Source organism: Halichoeres trimaculatus, unplaced genomic scaffold, assembly GCF_033239565.1.
Source record: "Halichoeres trimaculatus isolate MK-OKI-2021-1 unplaced genomic scaffold, fHalTri1.1 fHalTri1_scaffold_11, whole genome shotgun sequence".
NCBI lineage: Eukaryota > Metazoa > Chordata > Actinopteri > Labriformes > Labridae > Halichoeres > Halichoeres trimaculatus.
Genome location: NW_027437189.1, coordinates 3,280,647 through 3,308,493, shown reverse-complemented (window position 1 = coordinate 3,308,493; position 27,847 = coordinate 3,280,647). Strand labels below are relative to the sequence as shown.

Sequence of the window (27,847 nt, the reverse complement as noted above, 5' to 3'; positions counted from 1 at the left end):
AGCGCGCTCAGTCAGTTGTGTTGATGTTTTGTGATCGGGCTGTGGAGACGGTTCTTGTTTTTGTTCAACAAACCGTCGAAAGGAGCCGAGTCCGGTCTCATCCTGATCGTTCCTGGTCGATAGGAGCCTCAGCTCGGTGTTTAGAGCCGAGCCACCGGGCCGGAGGGCGAACACACCGAACCATTTGATCCAGAAAGGGAGGACTCGTCACCCTCTGACCCCCTCCCTGCCTTCCTCACACACACTGACACACACACACATACACACAACGACACACACACAAACACACACACACCACCATGACGATTCTACCGAAGAAGAAGCCGAGCTCTGGAGTTGGCGTTTCGGACCACACCGATGACAGCGACCGTCGAAGCGGCTCAGACCCCCACCAACACCCGCACCCTCACGCAGGGCGGACCGGTGCCCGACCGAGGGCTTCCCCTCCGCCTTGGTCCTATCAGCCCGCACCGCCCTCTGCGAGGGATGACCGGCGGAGCATTGAGGCGAGCTCCCGGCCGCAGCAGGCCTCTCCGCCGCCCGTCGGTTCCGTGTCCCCGGTTGGGCCCGGTGACGGTCGAGACAGCAGCGGTGGGATGGTAGCTGGATCCCGGGGGGAGCTTGTCGTGTCAGCGGGCGTCGTCGGTTGCGGTGGAGGCATCGGCAGCTGCTGCTCCGGGCCCGGGCTGAGCAAGAGGCGGCGGCAGGCAGGCACCTGCTCCGGTGGGGTGGTGGCAGCTCTGGCCGGTGGTGGCCAACCCGGGGTGACCGGACCGGGGGGTGTAGGGTCCAGCCAAGACACCGAAGAAGGAGCCGGGAACAACAGCGAGGACGAGTATGAGAACGCGGCCCGGCTGCAGTCCATGGACCCGGCTACAGTGGAGCAGGTAGGGAGCTAACGTTAGCTCTAATAACATTAGCTCTATGCTAATAACACAGCAGGGCTCCTATGGAGCTGCTAGCACCAAGCTAATGCTAATGAGGCTACACAGCTGACATAAACAGGTAAAGGTGAGCTTAGCATTAGCTTCAGTGTAATTAACAGTAACTATCAGAGTGACAGACAGGTAATAACAGCAGTATTGTCACACCTTTGAACATTAAACTAAAGGTCAGAGAGGATTACAACTGATGATGTTTCATTTAAATGCACAGAAAATTAATTATAAACAGGTTTATTATTAAAATTTGACTTTTGAGTTACATAATCAGCAGTTTTCTGGTTGTAAACAAATGACATAATGTCCATTTTGTATAATCAAAAATAAAAACATGGCTTTATTTTAATCTAAAACAAATATCACAGCATCAGATGATCATATCATTATTACAGGTGTTTGTTTGTGTGCAGGTAGCTCACCGCCAGTGTATTTAAAGTGGGTCATTGAATACACAGAATATTAATTAGTGTTGAGTTATTGATCTGAATATTGTTAAATGATCATTTCTGGTGTTTTAGATCATTTGGATGAAACTATGTGATGTGTTATTATGTGAGGCACCATCACAGAGAAGACTGACACAGAAGACTGAACAAGATATTTAATGGAACATTTGTCTTTATTATTTCATGTAAATGAGCCCTTTAAACTAGAGGAGTGAGTCCTAATCGACTTTTATTTATATAGGTATTATTTTTAATTGGTTTGTTGTAGTAAAATAATAATAAAACACATGGGAGTCGTCCCACAGCTGTCACAGGAGCTGGGCCCAACTCACTGATTCACAGTGTTGTTGTTTTTGCACATGACAAAATAAACCTATTAAATAATAATAAGAGTAGCTGTTATTCCAAGCATGTTGCAGTGTATTATGTAGGTTATCTTAGCTTGTCAAATGTTTTAGATTAATTATCCCAGAAGCAGGACTCAGAATTGTATTTATGTTGAACGTTAGACGATAACTGAATTAGAGATTTCCCAAACCAAACACGGACAGAAACAAGCAAAAAGGCTTAAAGACTGTACCATAAACAATAAAAAATAATGACGTTCACAACGGATAAACATCACTATGGAAACGTCCTCCACCTTTACCTGTGGAGCAGGAAACAGCCAACTTCAGCGTCGTCCTTCAGACCAAACTTTTTCATTGATGACTCCCAGTTTGGAAACTCTACGCCCATGTTTACTCTCCTTTTAGTTGCTGTCTGTCCCAGTTTCTCTTCTTTTCTTCCTGATCTTTTTGGACCGAAACATGATATTTACAGTCATGTGATGCATGTTTGTGATTTTTCTTCATAAAATACTCTCAATACCACTTATTTCTGGCAAAATAACAAAACATACTCTCTTATTTTTCTTCTACTGTAAAAACTAGGGATGCACTAATATGAAAATTTGGCTGATACTGAAATCCGATATTAGTATTGTTGTTACAGCCGATATTTACCGATATCAATATTGGTAAAAAAAACAAACAAACAAAAAGTAAAAACAAAACAAAAACAATCTGAGATGATGTGTCGAGGTAGTTCACAGAGAAAGAGTGGTGCAGTTGTAAGAAAGACGATCAAAGGATGGAGCGCCCGGGATAAACATCAAAAAAGTACATTTTGTCTGTTTTTTGGATCAAAAACAGGAAGAGAGACATAAAAGAAGAGAGTCCACTCTTCTTCAGTAGTGTTGGTGTTTACATAGTCAGAGAAAACAAGATTATTTGGGTTTTGAAAGATCGTTCAAGATGCTCTGAAAATGCCGGCAGCTAATGAGTAAATATCGGCCGATACCGATATTGATACCGATATATCGTGCATCCCTAGTAAAAACAACAGGACCCTCCACAATGTAAACACCAAAAACTTGTTTCTAACTTGATAAAAAGAAAAGCAAGGTTTTATGGAGATTATTTTTCACTTATTTTAAGATACTTCTCAGATTGAAGCATCATATCCCATTTTCACCGTTTCTGTTCAGACAAATGCTGAAAACTTCTCCATACTGCTCCTTTAAGAAGCTTCATTTATCCTCTCGGTATAAATTGAGTCTCCCTTTTGTGGCAATGAGGAAAACAGATCAAAGATTTTCTGTTTTCTCAGTCTGATATCAAATGTAACCTCTAATTTTTTTTACTAGGGATGCACGAAATATCGGTATCAATATCGGTATCGGCTGATATTTACTCATTGGCTTTCGGCATTTTCAAGGCATCTTGACGATCTTAAAGACCCAAATAATCTTGTTTTCTCTGACTATGTAAACACCAAAACTACTGAAGAAGAGTGGACTCTGTTCTTTTATGTCTCTCTTCCTGTTTTCGATAAAAAAAAAAAAAACAGACAAAACGTACTTTTTGATTGCGTTTGTCCATCCCTTGATCCTCTTCATGGTCATCTTTTTCTCACGATCTCTTTCTCTGCGTCAAGATTTTTATTTTTTTATTTACCAATATTGATGTTGGTATATCGGCTATGACAGCAATATTAATATCGGTATTGGTCAAAGTTTTCATATCGGTGTATCCCTATTTTCCTATAACGGTTCAAATATGGAGGTGTAAACAGTTTTTGGTTTTGGAAGGCGTGTTGTGACCCCTCTCAATTTGCCTTTGAAAAAGCAGAAGTAGTAGTAAGATATATTCAGTCTTTAAACATTATACATTATTTTTCACAAGAAAGACTTTTTAAAACAAACTTAGAAAAAAAAAAAAAAGAGAAAGTCCTTGTGTTAAATTTTGACCGAAAAGGCCTAGGCAGAAGCAGGATGCTTATCCAGGCGTAGCCTACGTATTCAACAAAATTAACAAAATTAAGGGGCCAAAAAACAAATATTAGAGAGAATCAACATTATTAACATTTATAATTTCAAAAATAACTTTACTAACCATTTTTCTGAAAATATAAGGTGAATTACAAGTTTTTAAGTTTATATATGCATTATTCCACAGTTTAACCCCCAACAACAGAAACACGTCTCTTTCTTAGACCTTTCTTTGCTTTTTGATCAGAAAACTTGAAAACACCTCTTAATCATATTGGGTCTCTCCAATTGAAAATAACTGACGCTGTGTGTGTGATGATGATGCTCCTCTTAGATCTAAAACCAGGACTGGGACCTACTTTCCTGTCACAGTTTCGTTTTCTGTGATTTAAGAGGGTTTCAGGATTATTGTTTTCAGAATCAGAACACACACACACACACACACACACACAGCTGAGTGTGTGAAGTTTATGCTCTTAAATGGCACCAAAACAGCGAAGACAAAGGGAAAATGACACTTAACTCTAACCCTGCTTCAAAGTTCAGGCAGAAAAAAAATAAATAAATATATATATATATATATATATATATATATATATATATATATATATATATATATATATATATATCAAAACAAAAAAAGACATGTAGACATTAACCTTCTCCTGCAGCGACGCGGTGTTAAGTCATAAAGCTTCAGAGAATCATGAAAGCATTAATTTAGTGCATCACATGTAAAGATAAAACAGAAATCTGAGCCATGATGAGCTGAAACCAGAGAGCAAACTGTGATTTGACGACGTTTCCTCCTCTCTGTAGCAGCTGTGCGTTCGGTGCTGAACACCTGTTTGGTTTGGAGTAAACAGCTGTTTCCTGTTCCTGGACTGTCAGAAATGATCATACGAGTTAATCACATCACTACCTATGACTATTCGAGGTCTTTCTCAAGTACATTGTTAAGCGTCCACACTGCGGGCGTGTTTAACCAGACTAGAGCATGTTGGCGCCATCACAACACACGGTTTCAGCCTCGTTGTTTTGGTGAAAAAGTCTTTCAACTGAAAAGCAAATTTGCACTTTTGAGACTTTTGTGGATTAAATTTTTGTTTACATGCAGAAATCAGACTATGAGCTTAGTCAGACTGAGATCAGACTATTAAAATTAAGGATCCACCAATAAGCTGATAAAAACTAAAATTAACACGCTGATTCCAAAACTGCAGTCAGTTTTTTCCTAAAACATCAACTTTTTTTCTCCAGATAAGCAAAATTCCTCTGGTTCGCTGTAGTTAGACTTGTCAGCTGATTACGACTGGACTCATCTCTTGTTTGTGTAGTCACAGTTCAGACAGGCGCAGTGAGAAGTGTGTTTCTTTCATATTTCATTGTATGTCAGTATTAGAAGACTTTTATTGAAAAAACACACATATTGGTTGAGTATTTTTCACATTTTTAAGAAAGTGGGGATCCTATAGTTCAAAACTTGACACGATAGAGAAAAACTGAGATCAGTTTTGGATTCTGGACCCAAAAATTAGTGAAAAACAGCTCTAAGACCCAACTCAACGAAAACTGCGTTCCCCCAGTGTTATCAACAGTTAATGTGGCCACTAACTGATATTTGGAGCCGATATTCATTTGCAGCAAAAGTAAAATTAATGATGTCAAATTTTGAAAAATACAAACCCCAACTGCTTAACTTTGTTGAAATACCTTTATACGTATGTTTATGGCTCTGTGTGTAGCCAATCAGATGGTACTGTGGGCAGGACAGTGCTGTAGACAGAGACTGGCTGTGTTAATTTAAAAAAGCTGATGCCAATATGCTTCAAAATGCCAAGTATCGACGCCGATTATCGTTCTGTTCCTAATTGAAAGGCTCGTAAACAGCTTCGTCGAACTAAAATCGGACTAAGCATAGCTCGATTAACACACCTTGATAATCTGATTGCGGGTTGTTGGACGTGGACTCGGTACACCTTGGTGTGAAGCTCAGAGAAGAATTAAATAACCATGATAAATAGGATCACTGCACTCAGACAGTTTATGTCCCAAACACAACAAACAAACACCACGGTACAAACTGACGTAATAACACAAAGAGCTACAGCTGAGTGTTGCTTCCTCTTCAGGTGAAATGAAACTAGTTTGACGCATCTGCAGCTTCACTTCTTAAAAAGGACACAGAGCCCCATATTTATTTTTGTTTATTTATTTTTATTTAACCTTCAGAATCAGAATCAAGTTTTATTGCCAAGTTCATTTGCATGTACATGGAATTTGTCTTGGTGTGTTGATGCAAACAGTTAGCAAGAAAATAATAAAAATGCAGATAGAATATAGAAAAGTTTAAGATATTAAATATACAAAAATACAAGAATATATATAGAAAGAAAAAATAAAATAAAATAGAAAAAGATCAAATTTAAAAAAAAAAAAAATAAAATAAATAAATAAATATATATATATATATATATATATATATATATATATATATATATATATATATATATATATATATATATATATATATATATATATATAAAATAAGATAGAATAAAATAAAGTATAAATAAAAATAATAATGTAAAAAATAATAATAACAAAAAAACCGGAATATTTACAGAAAAACAAAATAATAATTAATATAATTATTATATTCTTGGTCAAAAGTTTGATTCTCTTCCCTGCATTTTTACTCATACAAAACCAGCCCCTTGCTGTGACTTTCTGATGGAGCTTTGACCTTAGTCTGACTGCTGTGTGTGTGTGTAAACGCACTGACTGGCTGAGTTTTGGTACAATCCTCGTTGTTGTGATAAAAACACTGAGGTGTCTTTAATCCCTCCTGTGTCTTACTGATGATTATCTAGATCTTTGGAGTCGTTTTCTCCTGATGTTAAACGTTTTCATCAGCAAATTCAGGATTATTTATCAGAAACATGATGAGCTGTAGGTGTAGATCTTTATTTTTGAGTTTAAATATCTGTGTGTGTGTTCAGAGAGAAAGGAATTCTGGGTAAAGAAGTTCTCTGTGTGAGCTCAGAGGACTATTTCTGTTTATGTGTGCAGGTTAAACTCACAGCTTAATGTGTGTGTGTGTGTGTGTGTGTGTGTGTGTGTGTGTTCAGCAGGAGCACTGGTTTGAAAAAGCTCTGAGGGAAAAGAAAGGCTTCGTCATCAAGAAGATGAAGGAGGATGGAGCGTGTCTGTTCAGAGCCGTGGGTAAGTTCTGAAGACACACACACACACACACACACACACACACACACACACACACACACACAAACACACACACACACACACACACACACACACACACACAGGTGTGTCCTCAGGTGTGTCCCTGCAGTTCCTCTGGTCACCACCGGGTGTCAGTGTTGAGCTGTTTCTGATGTTTACGTCTGATTTCAATCAATAATTCTTTATGTCGATCAAAGTGGAAAATTTTAGACTTCAACTCACCAGATTAGAAGACAGAGAGCACTAAGATACAAACATTTAAAACATTTTGAAAAGACATTTTTTGGGGGGGTAACAGATTCAAAACACATCTGAAACAAAGAACTTAATATGCAAAGACCTTTAATATGTGGATGAAATCTACAGACCATCACCAAGAGTCGCCGTGAGCGTTTCTTCAAGGTTAAATCTGTGTTTTCACAGAGACTCAAGAGCTGTTTTCAGATATTTGAAGCTTTCCACAGTTTCAACAAGTTGACCATCAAGTGACACTGGCTGTATCAGTTTTTGCTTTGTGTGAAAAACAAGTTTCTTTGTTTTAGACACTGGTTTCTGTCAAGACATCAAGCTTCAAAAGTTTTAGAGTGGGTGAGAAAGGAGGCTGATTTCAGGCCAATATTAAAGCTAGAAAAGCCTTCAGAGAGCACAGACCTCCGCCAAGCATATTGTGATTGTCACCAACACTTTAGTCCGACTTTTATGTTATACTCCCTTTCAGCAGACTGTCTGCTACAATTTGGTGTTAGTTTCAGGTTTGTACGTTAATTTGTTTCCTGACAGTGTTGAATATTATGATGACCCAGTACATATTTCATATTCTGGATCTTAGTGTCCAGAATATTGCCAGGATCTGGATCATACTTCAACATCTGTCAGAAATTATAGTGACCTTTTCTTGTGTTGTTTTACAAAGCAATCCGACCATTTATGGTGGAGTTATATACACATATGGTGAAAACAGCTCTATCTCACAAAAGAGTCCTGGATCCAGACGGTGATCCAGATCACCTCCAAAATTTAACCACTTCTTCCTTATCCACTTTTGAACATTTCCTGAAAATTTCATCAAGATCTGTTCATTCGTTTATGAGCTATCTTGTTCACAGACAGACAAACCGTTCCAAAACATAACCTCCTTGGCGGAGCAACACACTCTTTCAAATGCAATAAACTTTTGTTTCTCACGAGTATTTTTTACTTCTTTTGCCATGAAACCAACTTCACTTTTTGTGTCCATGTTAAGTCTCATCATCCAGCTCAGAGTTACTCTGAAAAGCAGAAAACTGGACTGTTCAGAGTTCGTGGAGACCTTTAAAACAGAGGAACAAGGGGGAGGAGACAGAGTGACAGTGGGATTAGGGATGGGTACTGAATCAGGTTCTTTTAAAGGTACCGACCGAATACCGATTCAGGTGAAGTCAAAAGGTACCATATTAAGTTCCTAAATGCATCCTTGTGACTGTGAGGGAGTGGAAGAGAAGGAGATTTTCCATGCTGGACATGAACACAGCATTGCAAGGTTTCATAATGAAGGGGAAATATGTTAAATTGAAAAAGAAACCACTTTATTATTGAAAAATATATATTTTTACCACATAAACACAAAAAAGTACCAAAAAATTGGTACTGTTGAGTACCTGTACCGTTTCAGATGTGAACGGTCCCCATCCCTCAGTGGGATTGTCCTGAAGTCTCTGATCCACAGCGCCCCCTTTTTCTGTAATCTGTAAATCTGCCAGTTGTTCCAGGAGAATCCTAAATGTTAGAATCTAAACTCTGACGGCGTTTCGTTTCAGGACGTCTCAAACTTTATTTTTGTCTCCAAGAGGACAAAAATGGACTCTGTGGTTTAAACAGTGTTCATTTGTCAACGAAGACTATGACAAAAAATATTCGTCGACGAACCTTTTTCACGGACGAAAAATAAATACAGACTAAACAAAAAGTCAGGCATGATGACGAAAACTGTGACAAAATATTACTGAAAAAATGATGAGGCAAAAATGTTTGAGAGGAACGAAGGCCTGGAGCGAAGGCCTGAACCATCTTCGCTTTTTTTCCTCATAAACAGCCGCCGTTACCTTGGCAACACAGTATCATAAAGTCTGTCCGGCTGCTGAAAGGATGATGCCCACAAGAGGCTGTGACAGCAGGGGGCGCTCTGACACTGGCTCTTTATGTGTGTGTGTGTGTGTGTGTGTGTGTGTGTGTGTGTGTGTGTGTGTGTGTGTGTGTGTGTGTGTGTGTGTGTGTGTGTGTGTGTGTGTGTGTGTGGTGGGAAGGTATGCAGTAATGTGGGTCAGAGTGAATGATGATGGTTTCAGTCCTTTCAGAGTCCGGCTTCTGTTTCAGATAACACAGATTATGTTTCTGCTCTTATGTCATCACACTCTTACCTGTGTGTGTGTGTGTGTGTTACCTGTAACCACACACCTGTCCTCCAGTTGTTGGATAAAACACTCTGTTCCTGAGTTTCAGTGCGTCGACCCGTTCACACACCTGCACCTCTGCCCCAGTTCAGCGCCCTCATTTAAAGCCCGTTTTACCCAGCATGCTCTGGGAGCTGACCTGCAGGTGTGTGTTCTCTGTAGCTGATCAGATGAGTGTGTTGTTACCCTGAAGGTGTGGAAAGGTGTGATGAGAAAAACCCACTCAGTGCGTGGTCTTCTTCCTGAAACAGACGGTTTGATAAAGTGACGTCCTCCATCTGTGGCCCCACTGAGTCTGTGGGTCTGATCAGGGCCTGAAGGAAAACCCAGACCACAGAGACCGTCTTATGGGCTCATCAGGGTCTGAAGGAAAACCCAGACCACAGAGACCGTCTTATGGGCTAGAGTGTGTCTCATGAGTCCTTCAATGATGATTTGTTGATGACGAAGCACCAAAGCACCTGTCACCTGAAGACTGACTAGAGGACAAATCTGAAGAGGATGAATTCAAATTATAGCTTCACTCCTTAATTCTCTATCCTCCATCCTCTGTCCTCTTTCCTCCATCCCCTCTTCTCCATCCTCATTCCACACTCTTCCATTCTCTTTTCTTCTTTCTCTCTCCTCTGTCCTCTTTCATCCATCCTTTTCCTTCAACCTCTCACATCTATCCTCTTCCCTCTGTCCTTTCACCTCCATCCTCCATCCTCTCTCCTCCGTCCTCCTCCCTCCATCATCCCTCCTCTGACCTTTGTCCTCTTTACTCCCTCCTCTCTCCTCCATCCCTTCTGCTCCCACCTCTGTCCTCTGTCCTCTCTCTTCTCTCTTTTATTCTTTTTCATCCATCTTCAGTCCTCTCTCCTATATCCTCTGTCCTTCATCCTCTCCCCTCCCCCCTCTCTCCTCTGTCCCTTTCCTCCATTCTTATTCCTTCATCCTCTCTCCTTCATCCTCTCCCTTCCAGCTTGTGTCCTCTTTCCTCCCTCCTCTCTCCTCCATCCTCCCTCCTCTGTCCTCTCTCCTCTGTTCTATTTCATTCCTCCTCTCTCCTCCGCCCTCTACACTCCATCCTCTCTCCCCCCTCCTCTTTCCTCTGTCCTTTTACGTCCATCCTCTGTCCTTCATCCTCCCTCCTTTTTCCTCTGTCCTCTTTTCTCCCTCCTCTGTCCCTTCTGCTCCATCCTCCCTCCTCTGCTCTCTCACCTCTATTCTATTTCATTCCTCCTCTGTCCTCTCTCCTCCACCCTCTGTCCTCTTTTATCCATCCTCTGTCCTTCATCCTTCCTCCTTTTTCCGCTCTCCTCTTTTTTCCCTCCTCTTTCCTCTGTCCTTTTTCATCCATCCTCTGTCCTTCATCCACCCTCCTTTTTCCTCTGTCCTCTCTCCTCCCTCCTCTGTCCTCTATCATATTTCCTCCATCCTCTGTCCTTCATCCTCACTTCTTTCTCTTCTGTCCCTTTCCTCCATTCTTGTTCCTTCATCCTCTGTCCGTCCTTTTTCCTCTCTCCTCTGTCCTCTCCTCTTCTCCTCTTTGTCTTGGGGTTATTAAAACACTGTTTAAATGTTCTCTAACCTTTGACCTTTGCCCTTTGAAAAGCTCAGGTGTGTAGTCTCCAGGTGTCAGGGTCTCTGTGTTTGACTGAAACTGGGACGTTTGTCTCAGTCGACTTCATTTTGCTCTTACTTCTGTTTTCAGAGACTCATTTCTTCACAGTCAGACCCATTTCACAGAAAAGACACACACACACTCTTTCACACACACCTGCCCACCTGAAACAGAAAGTGGACAGCTGGGTGTTATAACAGGTTTCAGGGCTTCACACACTAAACTGTGTGTGTGTTTGTGGTGTTAATGTGTGTTAAAGTGTGTGTCAAAGTGTGTGTGGTCTCAATCTTCAGCTTCATGTTCAGAGTTTTCCAGAAAGAGGTTTTGGTTAAGTGATGATTTTTTCTGTCTCTGTGATGAAGACTGTGTGAGGATGAGCGCGGCCTGTAGGGGGCGCTCTCTGCTCCTCCCTTTGTCGTCTCTGTATGTAAACGAGTCAGGGTGACGTGCAGGGTGTGGAGATGCTGCTGCTGTAAACTTGTTTTTATCTCTCAGCTGATTCCTGCACAACAACAGATTACACACACACACACACACACACACATACACACACACACACACACACACACACACACACACACACACAGTCAGCTGATTCACTTCATTCCAACACTGCTGCTCAGAAACACTCAGCCAATCACAATCCACCTGTAAATATTCAAATGTGACACAAACAGCCTGGAGGCTTTAGCACACAGCTAAAGGCTAAAAGCTAACGAGCTAACACAACGAGCTGAGTCAGAGGATCGACCACAGCTGGAGCTGAGGGTCCATCTGATTTAAGGTCCTGTCTTCGGATCCAGCACACATCAGTTATTCTTCAAAAACAACTTTATTATTTCATTTTCTATGATGTGACGACGCCTGTTTTCAAATGAGAGAAAAACTTCCTCAAACAACCTGTGACAGATAAATTCTGATTATCAGCAGGTGCCCCACATTTCCTGCTCCTCCCAAAGAAACCCTTCTGCCGTAACACGATGAAAAACACCCAGAATGATTGTAAAAAGGGACAGAGTGTTTAACTTCCATCAAAGAACAAAAAAAAATTAATAAAAGAGATACAGAAATTTGGAAAGTAAACAATTTTTTATCAAATCCGAGAAAAAGAGCATGAGATCAAACAGTAGATTGAGATAAGCATTATAAAATGAGATCATAATAATAGAATGATATCAAAACAAGAGAATGAGATCAAAAAAATGGATCGAGATCAGAAACATAATGTGATAAAAGAAACTGTTTGAGATTAAAAACAGAGGGATTTAAATTAGACTGATAAAATGAGATGAAAACAATAGAATGAGATAAAAGTGACGGAATGAGATCAGGACAATAAAAGATATTGAAACAAAAGACTGAGATAAAGAACAGTATGAGACAATAGAGTAAAATAAAAAAGCAGTGAAGTGACAAAATGAGATCAAAACAACAGAATGAGAATCAGAAAGAGAATGAGATCAGAGCGATAGAATGAGACCCAAAAAGTGAAATGAGGTTTAAGAGATAATTTGAGATCAGAGCAATCAAAGAGATCAAAGCAAGAGATTGTGGTAAAAAAAAGAGTTTGAGATCAAAACAGAAAAATGAGAATCTAAAAGAGAATGAGAGTAAAACAACAAAATGACATTTAAGATATTGAAGAGTTTAAAACAACAGATTGAGATTAAAAAACATTATGACATCGAGACAAAAAAATAAGAAAACAGTGAAAAAACGAGATAAAAACAATGGAATGAGAATGAAAACGTGACAAAATCAGAGTGACAGAATGAGATCAAAACTGCAAAATGAGATTAAAGTTTTATAATGAGATCGGAACAGTTAAAGAGATCAAAGTAATAAAACTAGAAAACAGTGACACAATGAGAAAAAAAACAATGAGAACCAAAACATGAATGAGATCAGAATGATAGACATAAAAACAATGGAATGACATTTTAAAAAACTGGGATTTTAGAGATTGAGGGGATCAAAACAACAGATTGAGATTAAAAAAAGAGTATGAGATTAAAATGAGAAAATGAGAAAACAGTGAAAACTTACATAAAAACAGCAGAATGAGAATCAAACAGAGAATGAGATCAAAGAGATAGAATAAGATTAAACAGCAGATTTCTTTTTTTGTATTTTCTTGGTATCTTGAAACTCATCAACGTGTCTCTAAGCGCTGGTTCATGATGTACGAAGTGTGATCCCTCTCTGCTGTTTGTCTCTGACTCTGACCTGTAGAAGCTGTTTCAGACGTTAAAATAACCTTTAGAGACATGAAATCTTCACACTGATGATCTCCTCTGATATTTATATCTCAGAGAAACATCAGTTCCTCTGTGTGCGGCTCTGAATGCCTCTTTGTCCCAGATCAACGACATTTACACACACAGGACTCATCAAACCGATGAACATGAGACGTTTGATAATTTGGTGAAAATGATAATGAAGAAGTGAGATGGTGACTTTTAAAATGAGCCTGTTGTTCAGTTGTTGGCGTGTCACAGCCTGAATAACGAGCCCTGGTCACGGCGTGGGGCTTTCTCCTCCGTCCTCCTGTGTGTCAGCTCCTCTCGGCGTGTGACGCTCAGTCAGATGTTTCCCACACACATGTGGAAACTCAGCGTGTGTGACTCAGACCTGTTGAGCAACGTCAGCTCTGAGTTCCCTTCATGCTCCCTGCGTGCTCAGGCTTCCCAGCATGCACTGCAGCAGCTGGTCACGGTCAGTCAGAGAGGCAGTGATCTTTCTTCTCTGTGCTCATCCTTTATCTGAGTGAAATCACGGTCAGCTGACTGGTGGTCAGAAGTCTGAGCGTCCCTGAACGCAGCACGAGGACGACATGCGAGCAGCTCGTGTGGTGATGGCGTCTGTGCTCAGGATGAACCGGTTCCTCTCAGCTGATCCGGTCCGTCTGATCCCTGAAGGTGTTTTCCTCCAGGTACAAACATCCTGTCAGGCCTGTCACGTCTGGAGGACTCAACAACACACAGCTGATGGTCACATGACCAACTTTCACCAAAAACAACATCAGAGTCAGCGTGACGTTTCCCTCTCTGCTCCACAACGCTAAGTTTAGCCTCTGTGGTCAGAGAGGGAGGACAGAGGAAAGGAAGCAAGGAGGAAACACAGGAGAGGGAGAAAGGATTGACGTCAGCTGTTTAGTTAGAACAAGAAAAGGAAGGAAGGAATGAAGGAAAGGATGGACGGGAAATAAATAAAGGAGAAGAGGCAAAGATTACTGAAAATAGAGTGTCAAACAAAAATGTAGAGCTCATAAGCAGGAGAGGAAACAGACTGAAGACAAAACAGATCAATAAAAAACAAGGAAACAAACAAGGGGACAAACAAAGAGACAAACAAGGGGACAAACAAGGAGGCAAACAACAACAGAAGAAAACAAACACAAGAAGGGAAGGTCGAAAGGAAAGCTGGAAGGACAAAACAAACCAACAAATTGACGTTTGGACATTTTTAGTGGTTCTGAGGAAAGAAAGAAAGAAAGAAAGAAAGAAAGAAAAAAAGGAAAAAAACAAAGAAAAAAACAAAGAAAGAAAAAAAACAAATAAAAAGAAGACATGAAAGATGAAAGGAACAAATAAAAAAAGAAAGAAACAAATAAAGAAAAAAGAAAGAAAAGTAGTTAGAAAAGATGGAAGAAAGACGAATGAAAGAAGAAAAGGAAGGAAGAAAGGAAGACACAAAAGTAAGAAGCAAAGAAAAAGAGAAACAAAAAAAGGAAAACAGGTATATGGAAGGACAAAAGAAAGAAAGAAAGAGAAACAGAAAAAAAGAAAAAAAGGAAATATGGAAGGACTAAAGAAGAATGAAAGATGAAAGGATCAAATAAAAAAGAAATAAACAAAGAAAGAAAAGGAGTGAGGAAGAAAGAAAAAGAAAGATAGGGAGTATTAAAAGATGGAAGAAAGAAGAATGAAAGAAGGAAAGGAAGAGAAAAAAGAAATAGAGAAACTAAAAAAATACAGAAAAAAGGGAAGATGAAAGAAAAACAGAAAGAAAGAAGGAAAAAGGGAAAGATGGAAGAACAAATAATTTAAGAAACAAAGAAATTAAAAAAGAAGGGGAAGAAAAAAGACAGATAAAAGGAAAGAAAGAAACGGTGCAGTAAGAAAGAAACAAGAAAGAAAAGATGGAAGAAAGAAAAAAGCAGAAAAGGAAGGAAGGACAAATAAAAATGGAAGAAGGAAAGAAAGAAAGGTAGTAAGAAAGGAAGGAAGCAAATAAGAAAGCAAGCAAGCAGTAAAGATAGCACAGAAGGGGGGAGCAATTGAAACAGCACACTAGGAAGCAAGGAAGTATGCAAGGGTGGAAGGAAGGACAGAAGGATGGAAAAACAGGTGACGTGTAGGAAAAAAAATAAAAACTACAAATGTAAACAAAAAACAAGGAAACAACTAAAGAGAAAGAAGGCACGAACAGAGGAAGGATGGAGGGAGCAAGGGAAGGAAAGGAAACGAGGAATGAGTGAAGGAATGAAGGAGGTGGGTGTGAACTCATAGGTCGACCTCTGGTCACTCTCAGATGATTCTCAGTCACATGAACCAACAGTTAGCTGCTGTAAACATCTCTGAGGTCACTTCCTGTGTGTTTCAGTGACAGGGTCATGTCAGGGGGACTTAACCAGAGGCCGTTGACCTCTGACCTCTGAGTGTTTTCACTCAGTACTGTGTCTGAATCGTCAGACTGATGAGTTAATGGATGAACTTTGTAGATTGGTCCGGTTTGTTGACTCTTCACAGAGCTCGATTGTGTCTTTATGTTAAAGGTCTTAGTTTGTTAACCGCGCCCAGCGCTCGCTGCTCATTGGACGACACGTTTGACTCAATCTCCTTTTAAAGTCGCGCCTTTTTAGTGTTTTTTGGTTTGAGGGAACTCCTTTCTGCCTTTTCAGGACTCAAACTTTAATCTTGAGTTTGTTCAACTCGTCACTTTATCACTTATCCACTGCGTCACCTCGTCCTGTAGTAACACCTGCTGCCACAGGGGGCGCCACTGAGCCATCAGCCTTAAAGGGGTTGTTAAAGGGGTTGAACTTTGAGGGCAAACAGTTGATTCTGATTGGTTGAAGAGAGACGCACGTTTCTAACATTTCGCTCCGTGCGTCTTTAAGTTTTTCCCCTCGCTCTGATAAATCAGGCCTTTCATCCACTTTAAATGTCGTGCAGCGTTTCAAATCAGCCCCACAGCCACAAAAGATTCAGTTTATATCCATGAGAGCCTGAATCAGAGAATGAACACACTCAGAAATGTGTGTGTGTGTGTATGTGTGTGTGTGTGTGTGTGTGTGTGTGTGTGTGTGTGTGTGTGTGTGTGTGTGTGTGTGTGTGTGTACAGATCTGTTCTGACTCCAGGCCTGACGTGTTTGTGACCTTTTGTCAGCTCGATCTCTGACCTGCTTCTCCAAAACACCAACATCTGTTTGTCTCCAGGACAGAGTGTGTGTTTCTCCGTCATTCTGATCTGTGTGTGTGTGTGTGTGTGTGTGAGTGTGTGTCAGAGTCAGATCGGGGTCTAAGGTGGACCCAGCAGCAGGTCGTGTGTGTCTTTGAGTTGAGTTCAGTTATCTGCAGGGACACACAGTGACCACACATCGGGTCATTGTGGTAACACCTGCACACACACACACTCACACACACACCGCACACACACACACACACACTGAGCAGTGAGTCTGAAGTATTGATGATCCAAAGAGACTGGGTCTGAACACAAACCACTTTGGATTCATCGTGAATTCGTGGATTATTGGTTTAGTTTATATTCATCATAAATCAAAAAGCAAAATATTAAAAAATGATACATTTTCTGCCTTCTTTTTTTTTTTAAATGAAAACAAATAAATGAAAACCCGTTCATTTTTCACCCATTCAATTTCTGTGATTAATTTTGTAGTGATGGTGGACACTGGAGCCTAACTGTCAGACAGAAAAAGGACAGAAGAGCAGAAGAAAGAGAAACAGGAGAGAGATAGAGCACGAGCTAAAGGCTAAAAAGGTTTATGTGTTTGTTCTAATGTAGCCTCCAACCCACAGTCAGCAGTTATTCTGCAGTGGTCTGTTCAAACTTGAGAGTCTATCAATAAAATGAAGAGCCAGGTTACGTTAGCTCTGATTGGTAGATGACTGGCAGGATATAGCCAGGATTTACTGACGTTACATATTACGGACACGCCTCAAAGCACCTGTCTGTCAGTAGCGCTAAGTATAGACAGCTACTTAACTACTGTACGAACTGACAATGTTTACCTGTTGTCACTAGAGCTGAAATGATTCGAGGTACTCGATAACAAAAATTACTCGAGTAATTTTCTCCGCCTCGAGGAATTGTTTAATTTTAAAAAAGATCAAAGAGTGGTATTTCAAATAGAGCTGAGGCCATATTAAGAGAGTTTTCAGACCCCTCAAGCTACCTCTTATACAAAATAGCAACTAGCAACAAATCTAGCTTCTTTTCTGGAGTTTGGAGACTAATGGGTCATTCTACGAAACGGTGTACAAGGCACAAAAAATGTGTCAAAGTGTGTTTACAAGTTTTGGAGCTACCAAACCAAGTGCTCTTATTGACATGCTGTATCAGAAAATTAACTGCTCTTTAACTAAACAAAAATGTGATTTATCCGATTTCTCGATTAATCGATGGGATTTTCAGTAGAATACTCGAATACTAAAATATTCGATAGCTGCAGCCCTAGTTCTCACGTTAGCCTACAGATAACGTCAGAGCATTGGGCTGCCGATAGCACTACATATAGCTGGCTACTACAATACCTTACCTCGGTGCGTTGTATCCAATAAAAAGTTGTCTTGAACAAAGAAAAGATGGTTTGGTCCAAACTCCTTTTGATTCCCCAACAAACACAGACCTCGCTGAAAGTGACATTTTTACAGTAGTGTGTGTGAGACTCCGGGCCAGAAGGTGGCGATGGAGTCCATTTATAACAGATTATCCTCACAGCAGCTTAAACAATTTTAAATTGTGATTTTTTTTTTGTTTATTTTTTCCTCAATTTTAGGTCCTTCATTTTAGTCTTTGTTTATAAGCTGGGTTGGAAAAACGTTAAGATTAGGGATGGGTACCTTTCACGTTTGATGCTGGCACTCAGTACCGGTTATCAATGGTACCAAATTTTTTGTACTTTTTTGTGTTTATGTTGTAAAAAATATAAGTTTGTTTAAAAATAAAATGTGTTTTTTTTCAATGTAGCATATTTATTCTACCTTGTAATGCTGTGTTCATGTCCAGCATAGAAAATCACCTACTCTTCTACTCCCTCACAATCACAAAGATGCATTCAGGTACCAAAGCATGGTACCTTTTGATTTTACGTGAATCGGTACCTGGTACTTTTGACAGAATTCGGTCTGTACCCATAGAAGTACCTAAACTGGTACCCATCCCTGTTTGAGATGACAGGTACCCTGAATGATTCCTCAAAGCTGACTCACATGTGATGAGCATTTTTGGGGTAAATATGGCTCCTGATACAGTCTGTAGATATCTTCATCATTATCATCATTCAACTTTTTTGTGTAGTCTGGACTTAAAAAAGCAAACTAAAAAATGCAAAAATGTTTGAGATTCTGAAATGAAGATTTTAAATTCGAATTGAAACGGTATCCCCAAAAATCGTAAAAAGAATCGAATCAGGAGAAAATAAATCGCCCCAGCTCTCAACACGAGCTCTCTCTGCTTTATGGAGTGTGTTAAAGTTCAGCTCCAAGCCGACCTGAACCTTTAACTCAGTGTGTCAGAGGTCAGAGGTCAAACATGTGACCGGTCACTTCGAGCTGGTCACTGAGATCTGACCTCAGCACACACACACACACACACAGACGCACACTCTCAAACACACACACACACACACACACACACACTCACAGTGGCGTGTGCAGGCTGTGTGTTTTTTTGGGTCATGTTTTGCGTCTGAGGTATTAACAGGAAGTTGTTTTGCTCAGAAACAGGAAGAGGAACTTCTGCAGAAATATAAAGTTTGTGTCATATCAGACCTGACCTACACACATGACATCACAGCTCCGCTCTGATTGGTCCGTGGATCAGGTCTGGGGGTCCAGATAAAAACTTTATCGACGCTAACCAGACGGGACCCGCCCCTTTCTGATAAATACGTCTAAACTGACCAATCAGAGCGCTCGCTGTGGTTTCCTGTTTTCGTCAGTGTGTGTGTGTGTGTGTGTGTGTGTGTGTGTGTGTGTGTGTGTGTGTGTGTGTGTGTGTGTGTGAGAGACATTAATAATTCTCTTGAAGTCTATCTTCTGTGGTGTTTCAAAGGAACTGCCGCATATTTACCCTTTAGTGTTTCCTCCTTTGTCTCCTTCTCTTGTTTCCTTTCCTTTTGTCCTTGACCATTTTCTTATCCTTTATGGTTCTCGTCTTCATTCTCACTTTCTTCTCTTTTCCCCCTTTGTCTCCTCTACCCTCCTTCCTATCCCCTTGTTCCCTTCTTTTTCTTGTTGCATCCTTCATTAATCACCCTAACCTTTCCTCCTCTCTCCTTTCCTTGTCCATCCTTGTTTCCTCCCTATTCCCCATCCCTTGTTAGTCTCCTTTTGGTTGTTTTTATCTACTCTTTTCTTTCTTCCTCTTTTCCATCCTTTTCACTTGTTTCATCTCCTCTTCCTGTCCATTCCTTTCCCTCTTTTCATATCCCCTTGTTTCCTGATATCCTTGTTTATCTCCTCCTAATATCTTTTGCTTCATTTCCTTTCCTTTCCTTTCCTTTCCTTTCCTTTCCTTTCCTTTCCTTTCCTTTCCTTTCATTCCTTTCCATTCCTTTTCTTTCTTTTCCTTTCCTTTCCTTTCCTTTCCTTTCCTTCCTTTCCTTTCCTTTCCTTTCCTTTCCTTTCATTTCCTTTTCTTATTTTCCTTTCCTTTCATTCCTTTCCATTCCTTTTCTTTCTTTTACTTTCCTTTCCTTTCCTTTCCTTTCCTTCCTTTCCTTTCCTTTCCTTTCCTTTCCTTTCCTTTCATTTCCTTTTCTTATTTTCCTTTCCTTTCATTCCTTTCCATTCCTTTTCTTTCTTTTCCTTTTCTTTCCGTTCCTTTCCTTCCCTTTCCTTTCCTTTCCTTTCCTTTCCTTCCTTTCCTTCCTTTCCTTTCATTTCCTTTCCTTTCCTTTCCTTTCCTTCCTTTCCTTTCTTTTTTCCTTTCCTTTCCTTTCCTTTCCTTTCATTTCCTTTTCTTATTTTCCTTTCCTTTCATTCCTTTTCTTGTTTGCCTTCTTGCCCCATCCTTCTTGCTCTTTATTTCCCTTTCTTCTTGTCCTCTCCGTGTCTCCTCCTCTCCTTGTCTCCTCCTCTCCTCTCCTTGTCTCCTTGTCTCTGACTCATGTTGGTGATCTGTGGGGAGTTTCCCTCTGACTCACAGCTGTTCCGAGTGTGTGTTTGTGTATAATGATGATTTGCATGAAGCTGAGTGTGTGTGTGTGTGTTTTGTCTGATGATGTTGATGCTGATCTTCATCTCCACGCTTGTTGGAGAAAAGTTTAAACTTCTTTTTCTTAAACGTTCGTTCAGTGTCGTCTCCTCTGATTGGAGGAAACACTCTGAGAATGTTTCTGATAAACATCCAGCTGATCACATGACCCGAGCCACTTAAACACTCTGAACTGCATGAACTTAGAAGTGCACACACACACACACACACACACACACACACACACACACACACACACACACACACACACACACACACACACACACACACACACACACACACACACACACACACACACACACACTCACACACACACACTCACACACATACTTCCGCTGCGGTATGCAAATGAGCCCCACTTTGGTCTGATTTCCAGCAAGTCACATGGTCCGTCACCACGGAGATTCTCAGAACCCCCCCGACTACTTCCTTTTTCTCACCAGCAGTTTGAGAGTGTGTGTGTGTGTGTGCATTTGAGTGTGATGTAGATGGAGGGACTGATGAGGGGTATATGACACACACACTCAAAACAAAACTAACACACACAGGTGGGCAGCAGCAGGTGTTATCAGACGTGGAATCTCTGAACTCATCATCCACCTCCGAGTGTGTGTGTGTGTGTGTGTGTGTGTGTGTGTGTGTGTGTGTGTGTGTGTATGGACTCTGTGAAATTATAGTGAGTGTAAAGGCTCAGTTCAACATTATTGTAAGCCTGTCTCCTGATGGTCGTTAAGCTCCGCCTCCTCGTCTTACAGACAGAGGTAGAGTGTTGGAGAGTGTGTGTTAAAGTGAAACATTAAAACATAAAGCGTCTGATTTCAGGGGTGACATGATGCTCAGACGTTGGGCATAATAAGTAAAAATCAGTAAATTTTTCCCAATCAGTTTGTTCTAAACAGAAACAGTATTTTAACACTTTCGATTTTGTGTTCTACCCCAAAATTTGCGTTCCCGACTTGGTTACAACCAAAAAAACAGTTAACATTGTTCCACGTCAGCCATAGGACTTTAAATTGGTAGATCAAACATTAGGGAATGAAACAGGAAGTGATTGGTTTGGGAATCAAATTCAAAGCTCTTCTCAAGGCTTACTTACTAAATTAGTGACAAGAACGACTCCTCGCCCACTACACTCTGCTTGTGAAAGACGCCTGGTGCTCCCAGCCCAGCGCGGCTCCAAATCTCTAGCCAGACTCTTCTCCTCTGTTGTTCCCAAATGGTGAATGAATTACCTAACTCTATATGATCCACAGAGTCCCTTTCTACCTTTAAGTGATACTCCAGGATGGAACAAGTTGGGTCCTATCACAAGGTTTAGGGCAGAAATTACCCCTACAGCAGTGTTTTTGTGCAGCAGAAGCCCAGAGCGCTCGCACCAAACACCCCCTCCCTGCTCCTCTGCTGGTTTCCTCTGCACTCAGACGGGGCCATATTTTACTTGACCAAAAACACAAATAAACAGACTCCCACCGAAAAAATCTGATATCAGTCTGCATTCACGCTTTATTTAGAGAATTTAGCTCTAGTTCTCATCGTGTCTCTTCATTTGTTTATATCTGGCACGCCGCGCGTGGACTGATACACTAAGCGGCGAGCGCCTCGTAGCCAGCTGTGGCTCTGCAGCGGAGGTAGCACCGTTTTACGACACGATGAGAACTAGAGCCTTATTTAGCGGTGTTTTTGTGTGAAAGTAACGCACTGAAAATTCTCTAAATAAAGCGTGAATGCAGACCCATATCAGATTTTTTCAGTGGGAGTCTGTTTATTTGTGTTTTTGGTCAAGTAAAATATGGCCCCGTCTGAGTGCAGAGGAAACCTGCAGAGGAGCAGGGAGGGGGTGTTTGGTGCGTGCGCTCTGGGCTTCTGCTGCACAAAAACACTGCTGTAGGGGTAATTTCTGCCCTAAACCTTGTGATAGGACCCAACTTGTTCCATCCCAGAGTATCACTTTAAGAGATGTCTGAAGACTCACCTGTCCAGGGAACACTTAGGCCATTAATCTGAGCCTTCTCCTCTTTTTCCTCAGGGGCAGAATGAGTCAGAAGGTCTCAGACCCAGCACTTAGTGAATTTTCAGCACTAATTACTGAATGTCGTTGAAGGTTGAACAACATTGTTGCAGCAATTAATGGCAGAGCCTGCAGCCAAATACTAGCAGCACTTTGTCGCACTAACTAGGTTTTCCTTCTGTCTGAATTCTTGCTTGTGCTGTATGTCGCTTTGGACAAAAGCGTCTGCTAAATGAAACTTACAACATGACAGACGTTTCAAAAACAAAAACAAAAAAAAAACGTGTTAATTTTCCAGTTCTGCTCCCGAACATTTTAAAAAAAAGAAAAGTTCAAAAGCTTCTGATTTTTGTTTTCATTACACAAACTGGTTCAAAACTCTGTTTCATCAATGTAAAATTCAAATTGAAGTCATTTGTGTTTCTGTTTAACTGTTAAGGATTGATTTAGCTCACAGTGGAGCTCTCCTGACGCCCTCAGAGGGAGAACCACGGATTAACATAAAGATCAGAGAATAACTGAACCTCAGGGCTTTTCCCTCTGAGACAGAAATAGACGAACCATCGACGCAGAAAGAGTTAATGAACAGAAACCGAGAGCAGAACAGACGATGAAAGATAAGATCAGACGTGTTTACAGGGGAAAGTTTGAGCCAAATCAGAGGTTGATTTAAATATGTTTGTTTGTATCTCAGTGAAGTGACTGTGAGGTGTTTAATCTGACCTCTCCTCTGTCCTCCCACAGCTGATCAGGTGTACGGGGATCAGGACATGCATGAAGTGGTCAGGAAACACTGTATGGACTACCTGGTGAGTCACCCTGACCTCTGACCTCTGAGCCCGTCTCTGAAGCGCTCTGTGTTGATAACGTCTCATTCCCCTCCAGATGAAGAACGCCGACTATTTCTCCAACTACGTGACGGAGGACTTCACCACATACATCAACAGGAAGAGGAAAAACAACTGCCACGGCAACCACATCGAGATGCAGGCCATGGCTGAGATGTACAACAGACCCGTGGAGGTGTACCAGTACGGCACAGGTGAGTCCTGGAGGGAAGTCCAGGTCTGTCATCAGCCAATCACATCGCACCAACCTCACCACATCCGTCCTCCTCCACAGAGCCAATCAACACGTTCCACGGCATCCACCAGAACAACGACGAGCCAATCAGAGTGAGCTACCACCGCAACATCCACTACAACTCCGTGGTCAACCCCAACAAGGCCACGATCGGGGTCGGTCTGGGACTGCCCGCCTTCAAACCAGGGGTATGTTCACAAGCAGCAGGCAGACCAGCAACCAGAGGGTCAAACAGGGCGGCTACAGGGGGCGCTGTTAGAGGGTTCTAGAATGTTGGGTTAAATAGGGTCACACTCGGGACAGCTGTGAGTCAGAGGGAAACTCCCCACTGATCTCCATAATTAGTTTTTTAAAGAGACAGTTTTTTAGGTCTTTGATGTTTCTTAAAGAGACAGAACTGTAGTGTCTTGATGCTTCCCAAAGGGACAGTTCCATCAAGAATTGATGTTTCTTAAAGAGACAGTTCAACAGAGCCGTAACGTTCCTTAAAGAGGCAGTTAAACAGAGCCATGAGGTTTTTCAAGAGACAGTTCCTTAGTTTTTTTTATGTTTCTTAAAGAGACAGTCCCTTTAAGACTTGATGTTTCTTTAAGAGACAGTTCCATCAATCCTTGATGTGTTTCTTAAAGTGACAGTTCCATCAATGTTTGGCATTCCTTAAAGGGATAGTTTAATAGAGCTGTTAAGTTTCTTAAAGAGACATTTTCTAAGTTTCCTGATGTTTCTTAAAGAGACAGAACCGTAATGTCTGAATGTTTCTGAAAGAGACCATCCCTTTAAGATTTGATGTTTCTTAAAGAGACAGTTCCAAAAGTCTTGATGTTTCTTAAAGAGACAAAACCGTAGTGTCTGAATAATTCTTAAAGAGACAGTCCCTTTAAGATTTGATGTCTAAAAGAAACAGTTCCTTACAGACTTCACATTTCTTGTAAAGATAGTTAAATTAATCTGTGAAGTTTCTTAAAGTGACAGTTTCATCAATGTTTGGTGTTTCTTAAAGAGAAAGTTGAACAGAGCCACAAGGTTTTTAAATAGACAGTTCCTTAGTTTCCTGATGAGTTTCTTAAAGAGACAGAACCGTAATGACTGAATGTTTCTTAAAGAGACAGTCTCTTTAAGAGACAGTCTCTTTAAGATTTGATGCTTCTTAAAGAGACAAAACTGTATTGTCGAAATGTTTCTTAAAGAGACAGTCCCTTTAAGATCTGATATTTCTTAAAGAGACAGTCCATCAAGCCTTGATGTGTTTCTTAAAGAGGCAGCTCCAAAAGTCTTGATGTTTCTTAAAGAGACAGAACCGTAGTGTCTGAATAATTCTTAAAGAGACGATCCCTTCGAGATTTAAATTTCTTAAAGAAACAGTTCCTTACAGACTTGACATTTCTTGAAAAAACAGTTAAATGAATCTGTGAAGTTTCTTAAAGGGACAGTTCCATCAATGTTTTGTGTTTCTTAAAGAGATGGTTCCACAGAGCCACAAGGTTTTTAAATAGACAGTTCCTTAGTTTCCTGATGAGTTTCTTAAAGAGACAGAACTGTATTGTCTAAGTGTTTCTTAAAGAGACAGTTGCTTCAAGATCTGATATTTCTTAAGGAGACAGTCCATCAAGCCTTGATGTGTTTCTTAAAGAGGCAGTTCCAAAACTGTATTGTCTGAATGTTTTTTTAAAGAGACGGTCCCTTTAAGATTTGATGTCTTAAAGAGACAGTTCCTTACAGACTTGACATTTCTTGGAAAGACAGTTGAATGAATCTGTGATGTTTTTTAAATTGACTGTTCCATCTATGTTTTGTGTTACTTAGAGAGATAGTTCAACAGAGCCATGAGGTTTCTTAAAGAGACAGTTCCTCAGTTTCTTGATGTGTTTCTTAAACAGACAGAACCGTAGGGACTGAATCTTTCTTGAAGAGACAGTTCCAAAAGTCTTGACGTCTCTTAAAGAGACAGTTCCATCAAGCCTTGATGGGTTTTGAAGAGACATTTCTGTAGGTCCTTGCTGTTTCTTTAAGAGACAGTTCTTTACAGACTTGATGTTTCTTAAAGGGACAGTAGCTGAATTTATAGTTTTACAGACAGCAGTCTGAGATCAGTGAGGAGTGTTTGGGTTGATGGTTCGATTCCCGCTCAGTACGCAGATCAGTCTCTGATGAAGTCGGCCATCAAGACGTCGGAGGAGTCGTGGATCGAGCAGCAGATGTTGGAGGACAAGAAAAGAGCGACGGACTGGGAGGCGACCAACGAGGCCATCGAGGAGCAGGTGGCCAGAGAGTCCTACCTGCAGTGGCTCCAGGACCAGGAGAAGCAGGCCAGACAGGTACGGGTGGGGAGGAGGCTCAGTTAGCATGTTAGCATGAAATACAGGCAGCTTGTTAGTCCCGCCCCTCTGAGTGCTCAGCTGTCAATCAACCATGATCCATGTGTTGTTATGTCACCATCAGCCCCGTAAGGCCAGCGCCACCTGCAGCTCAGCGACGGCAGCAGCTTCCAGCGGACTGGACGACTGGAGCGCCCGGTCGCCACGGCAAAGGGACTCTGACCCCTCCCACTCTGACCTCACCACCGCCCCGTCGACCAATAACAAGCCTCCTTCCCCGGCAGGAGCTGCTCTCATCCTGAGCAAACCCCCGTCACCCTGCGCGCCAGGTAGCACACACACACACACACACACACACACACACACACACACACACACACACACACTCAGACAGGTGTGTCATAGCATATTCAAACATTTTGTTATGTGTGTGTGTGTGTGTGTGTGTGTGTAGGTCCCAGTAATCAGAGTCGTCATCATTTGGAGTACAGAGCCATCATGCAGGAGATGTCGCCGACAGCCTTCGGTAAGACGTCCTCCTTCCTCCAGAGTGTGTGTGGAGCTGTTTTCAGGCTGTGAGCAGAAACAGATCTGTGTGTGTGTGTGTGTGTGTGTGTGTGTGAACAGAAGGTGTGTGCAGGTACCATCACCTGAGGTCAGAGCTCTGCAGAGGAGCAGATGCTCTCAGTCATCGAGTGTTGTTTACAGACAAAACTCAGCAGGAAGCACCCGTGCGGAGAGTGTGTGTGTTTGTGTGTGTGTGTGTGTGTGGGTGAGAAACAGGCCATTGTCAGTGAAACCACACACACACTCAGAGTTTCGGTGTGTGTGTGTGTGTGTGTGTGTGTGCTACTGAGCACTGAACGAACAGAGACTTCTCGGCTTGGAGTTTCTGTGTTTGTTTTCTTCAGAGATAATCAGGAGTCATCTTCTGTTCTTCTGTGTGTGTGTGTGTGTGTGTGTGTGTGTGTGTGTGTGTGTGTGTGTGTGTGTGTGTGTGTGTGTGTGTGTGTCAGGTCTCACAGACTGGGAGGACGATGAGATCCTGGCCTCGGTGCTGGCCGTCTCTCAGCAGGAGTACATGGACAGCATGAAGCACCAGAGCGCCGCCATGCACCGAGAGAGGGAGCCGTCACCCGACAGCAGCTGATAACCGGCCAACCCGCGCACATATACACACACACACACACACACATTCGCACACACGCATTCACACACACACAGCGATGACCTTTGACCTCCTCCCCTGCCCCCCACTCTGCCCCCTCCCTCCCTCGCCTCTGACCCTCTGAAGGAGACCGACCAGGGAAAAAATAACATTAAACCAAGAAATGCACATTAGTTTTTTCTCCAGCTCTTCATCTCTCCATCCTGTCGTCTCCTCCTTCCTTCCTTCCTGCCTTCCTTCCTTTCCTGTTTCCTTACCTCCTCTCTACTCTGTCTCCTGTCCTCCTCCATGGCGCCCTGGTGATCCGCCGTCATTCAGAGATTAGCGACAGGTTTTGATTCTGCGCTGATTTGGGATCAGTCCTGATTTTCATTTCCTGACATCGAACGTTTAGCCGCTCTCAGCTTCGTCTCCTCCTCCTCCTCCTCCTCCTGCTCCCTGAGCTCTCTACTTTCTCCTCACAGGATGTTAGCTTTGAAGCTAACAGTGCCGTTGGTTTGACTGAGGAATGCTAATGAGAACTCTGACGTGGTTTACAGTGATTCAGCATCCCCTGGGCTGTGTTAGCATCAAGCTAACACCTGAAGTCTTACTTTGTTTAGAGCTGCTCACTCTGAACACGCTCACTTGACTCACTTTAGCTTCTTCTTTAGCCTCATTCGTTTTGTGTCAGGAATGCTAATCAGTTAGCACGCTCTTCAGAGAGCGAGCTAATACCTGAAGTCTTACTTTATCGCCAAGCTAGCTCCTGCGGTTTACAGGTCCATCACTGACAAGGTGCGTAGCTGTTAGCTTAGCCACAGATAGCATTATTATTATATTATTTCCTGAC

General features: G+C 41.6%; 1 protein-coding gene across 2 annotated transcripts; it reads left to right on the top strand.

The window, feature by feature from the left end:
* otud5a (OTU deubiquitinase 5a) lies at positions 1–27,847 on the top strand. 2 transcript variants are annotated; one of them, XM_074682169.1, is made up of 9 exons: positions 1–887; positions 6,833–6,923; positions 23,194–23,258; positions 23,335–23,491; positions 23,572–23,720; positions 25,662–25,847; positions 25,972–26,176; positions 26,302–26,373; positions 26,864–27,847. In XM_074682169.1, exons 1-9 carry the CDS (start codon positions 300–302, stop codon positions 26,995–26,997), a joined length of 1,647 nt encoding a protein of 548 aa, XP_074538270.1. In that variant the 5' UTR covers positions 1–299; the 3' UTR covers positions 26,998–27,847. The 2 variants fall into 2 exon arrangements, with proteins under 2 accessions (XP_074538270.1, XP_074538269.1); XM_074682168.1 differs by having other exon boundaries at positions 6,830–6,923.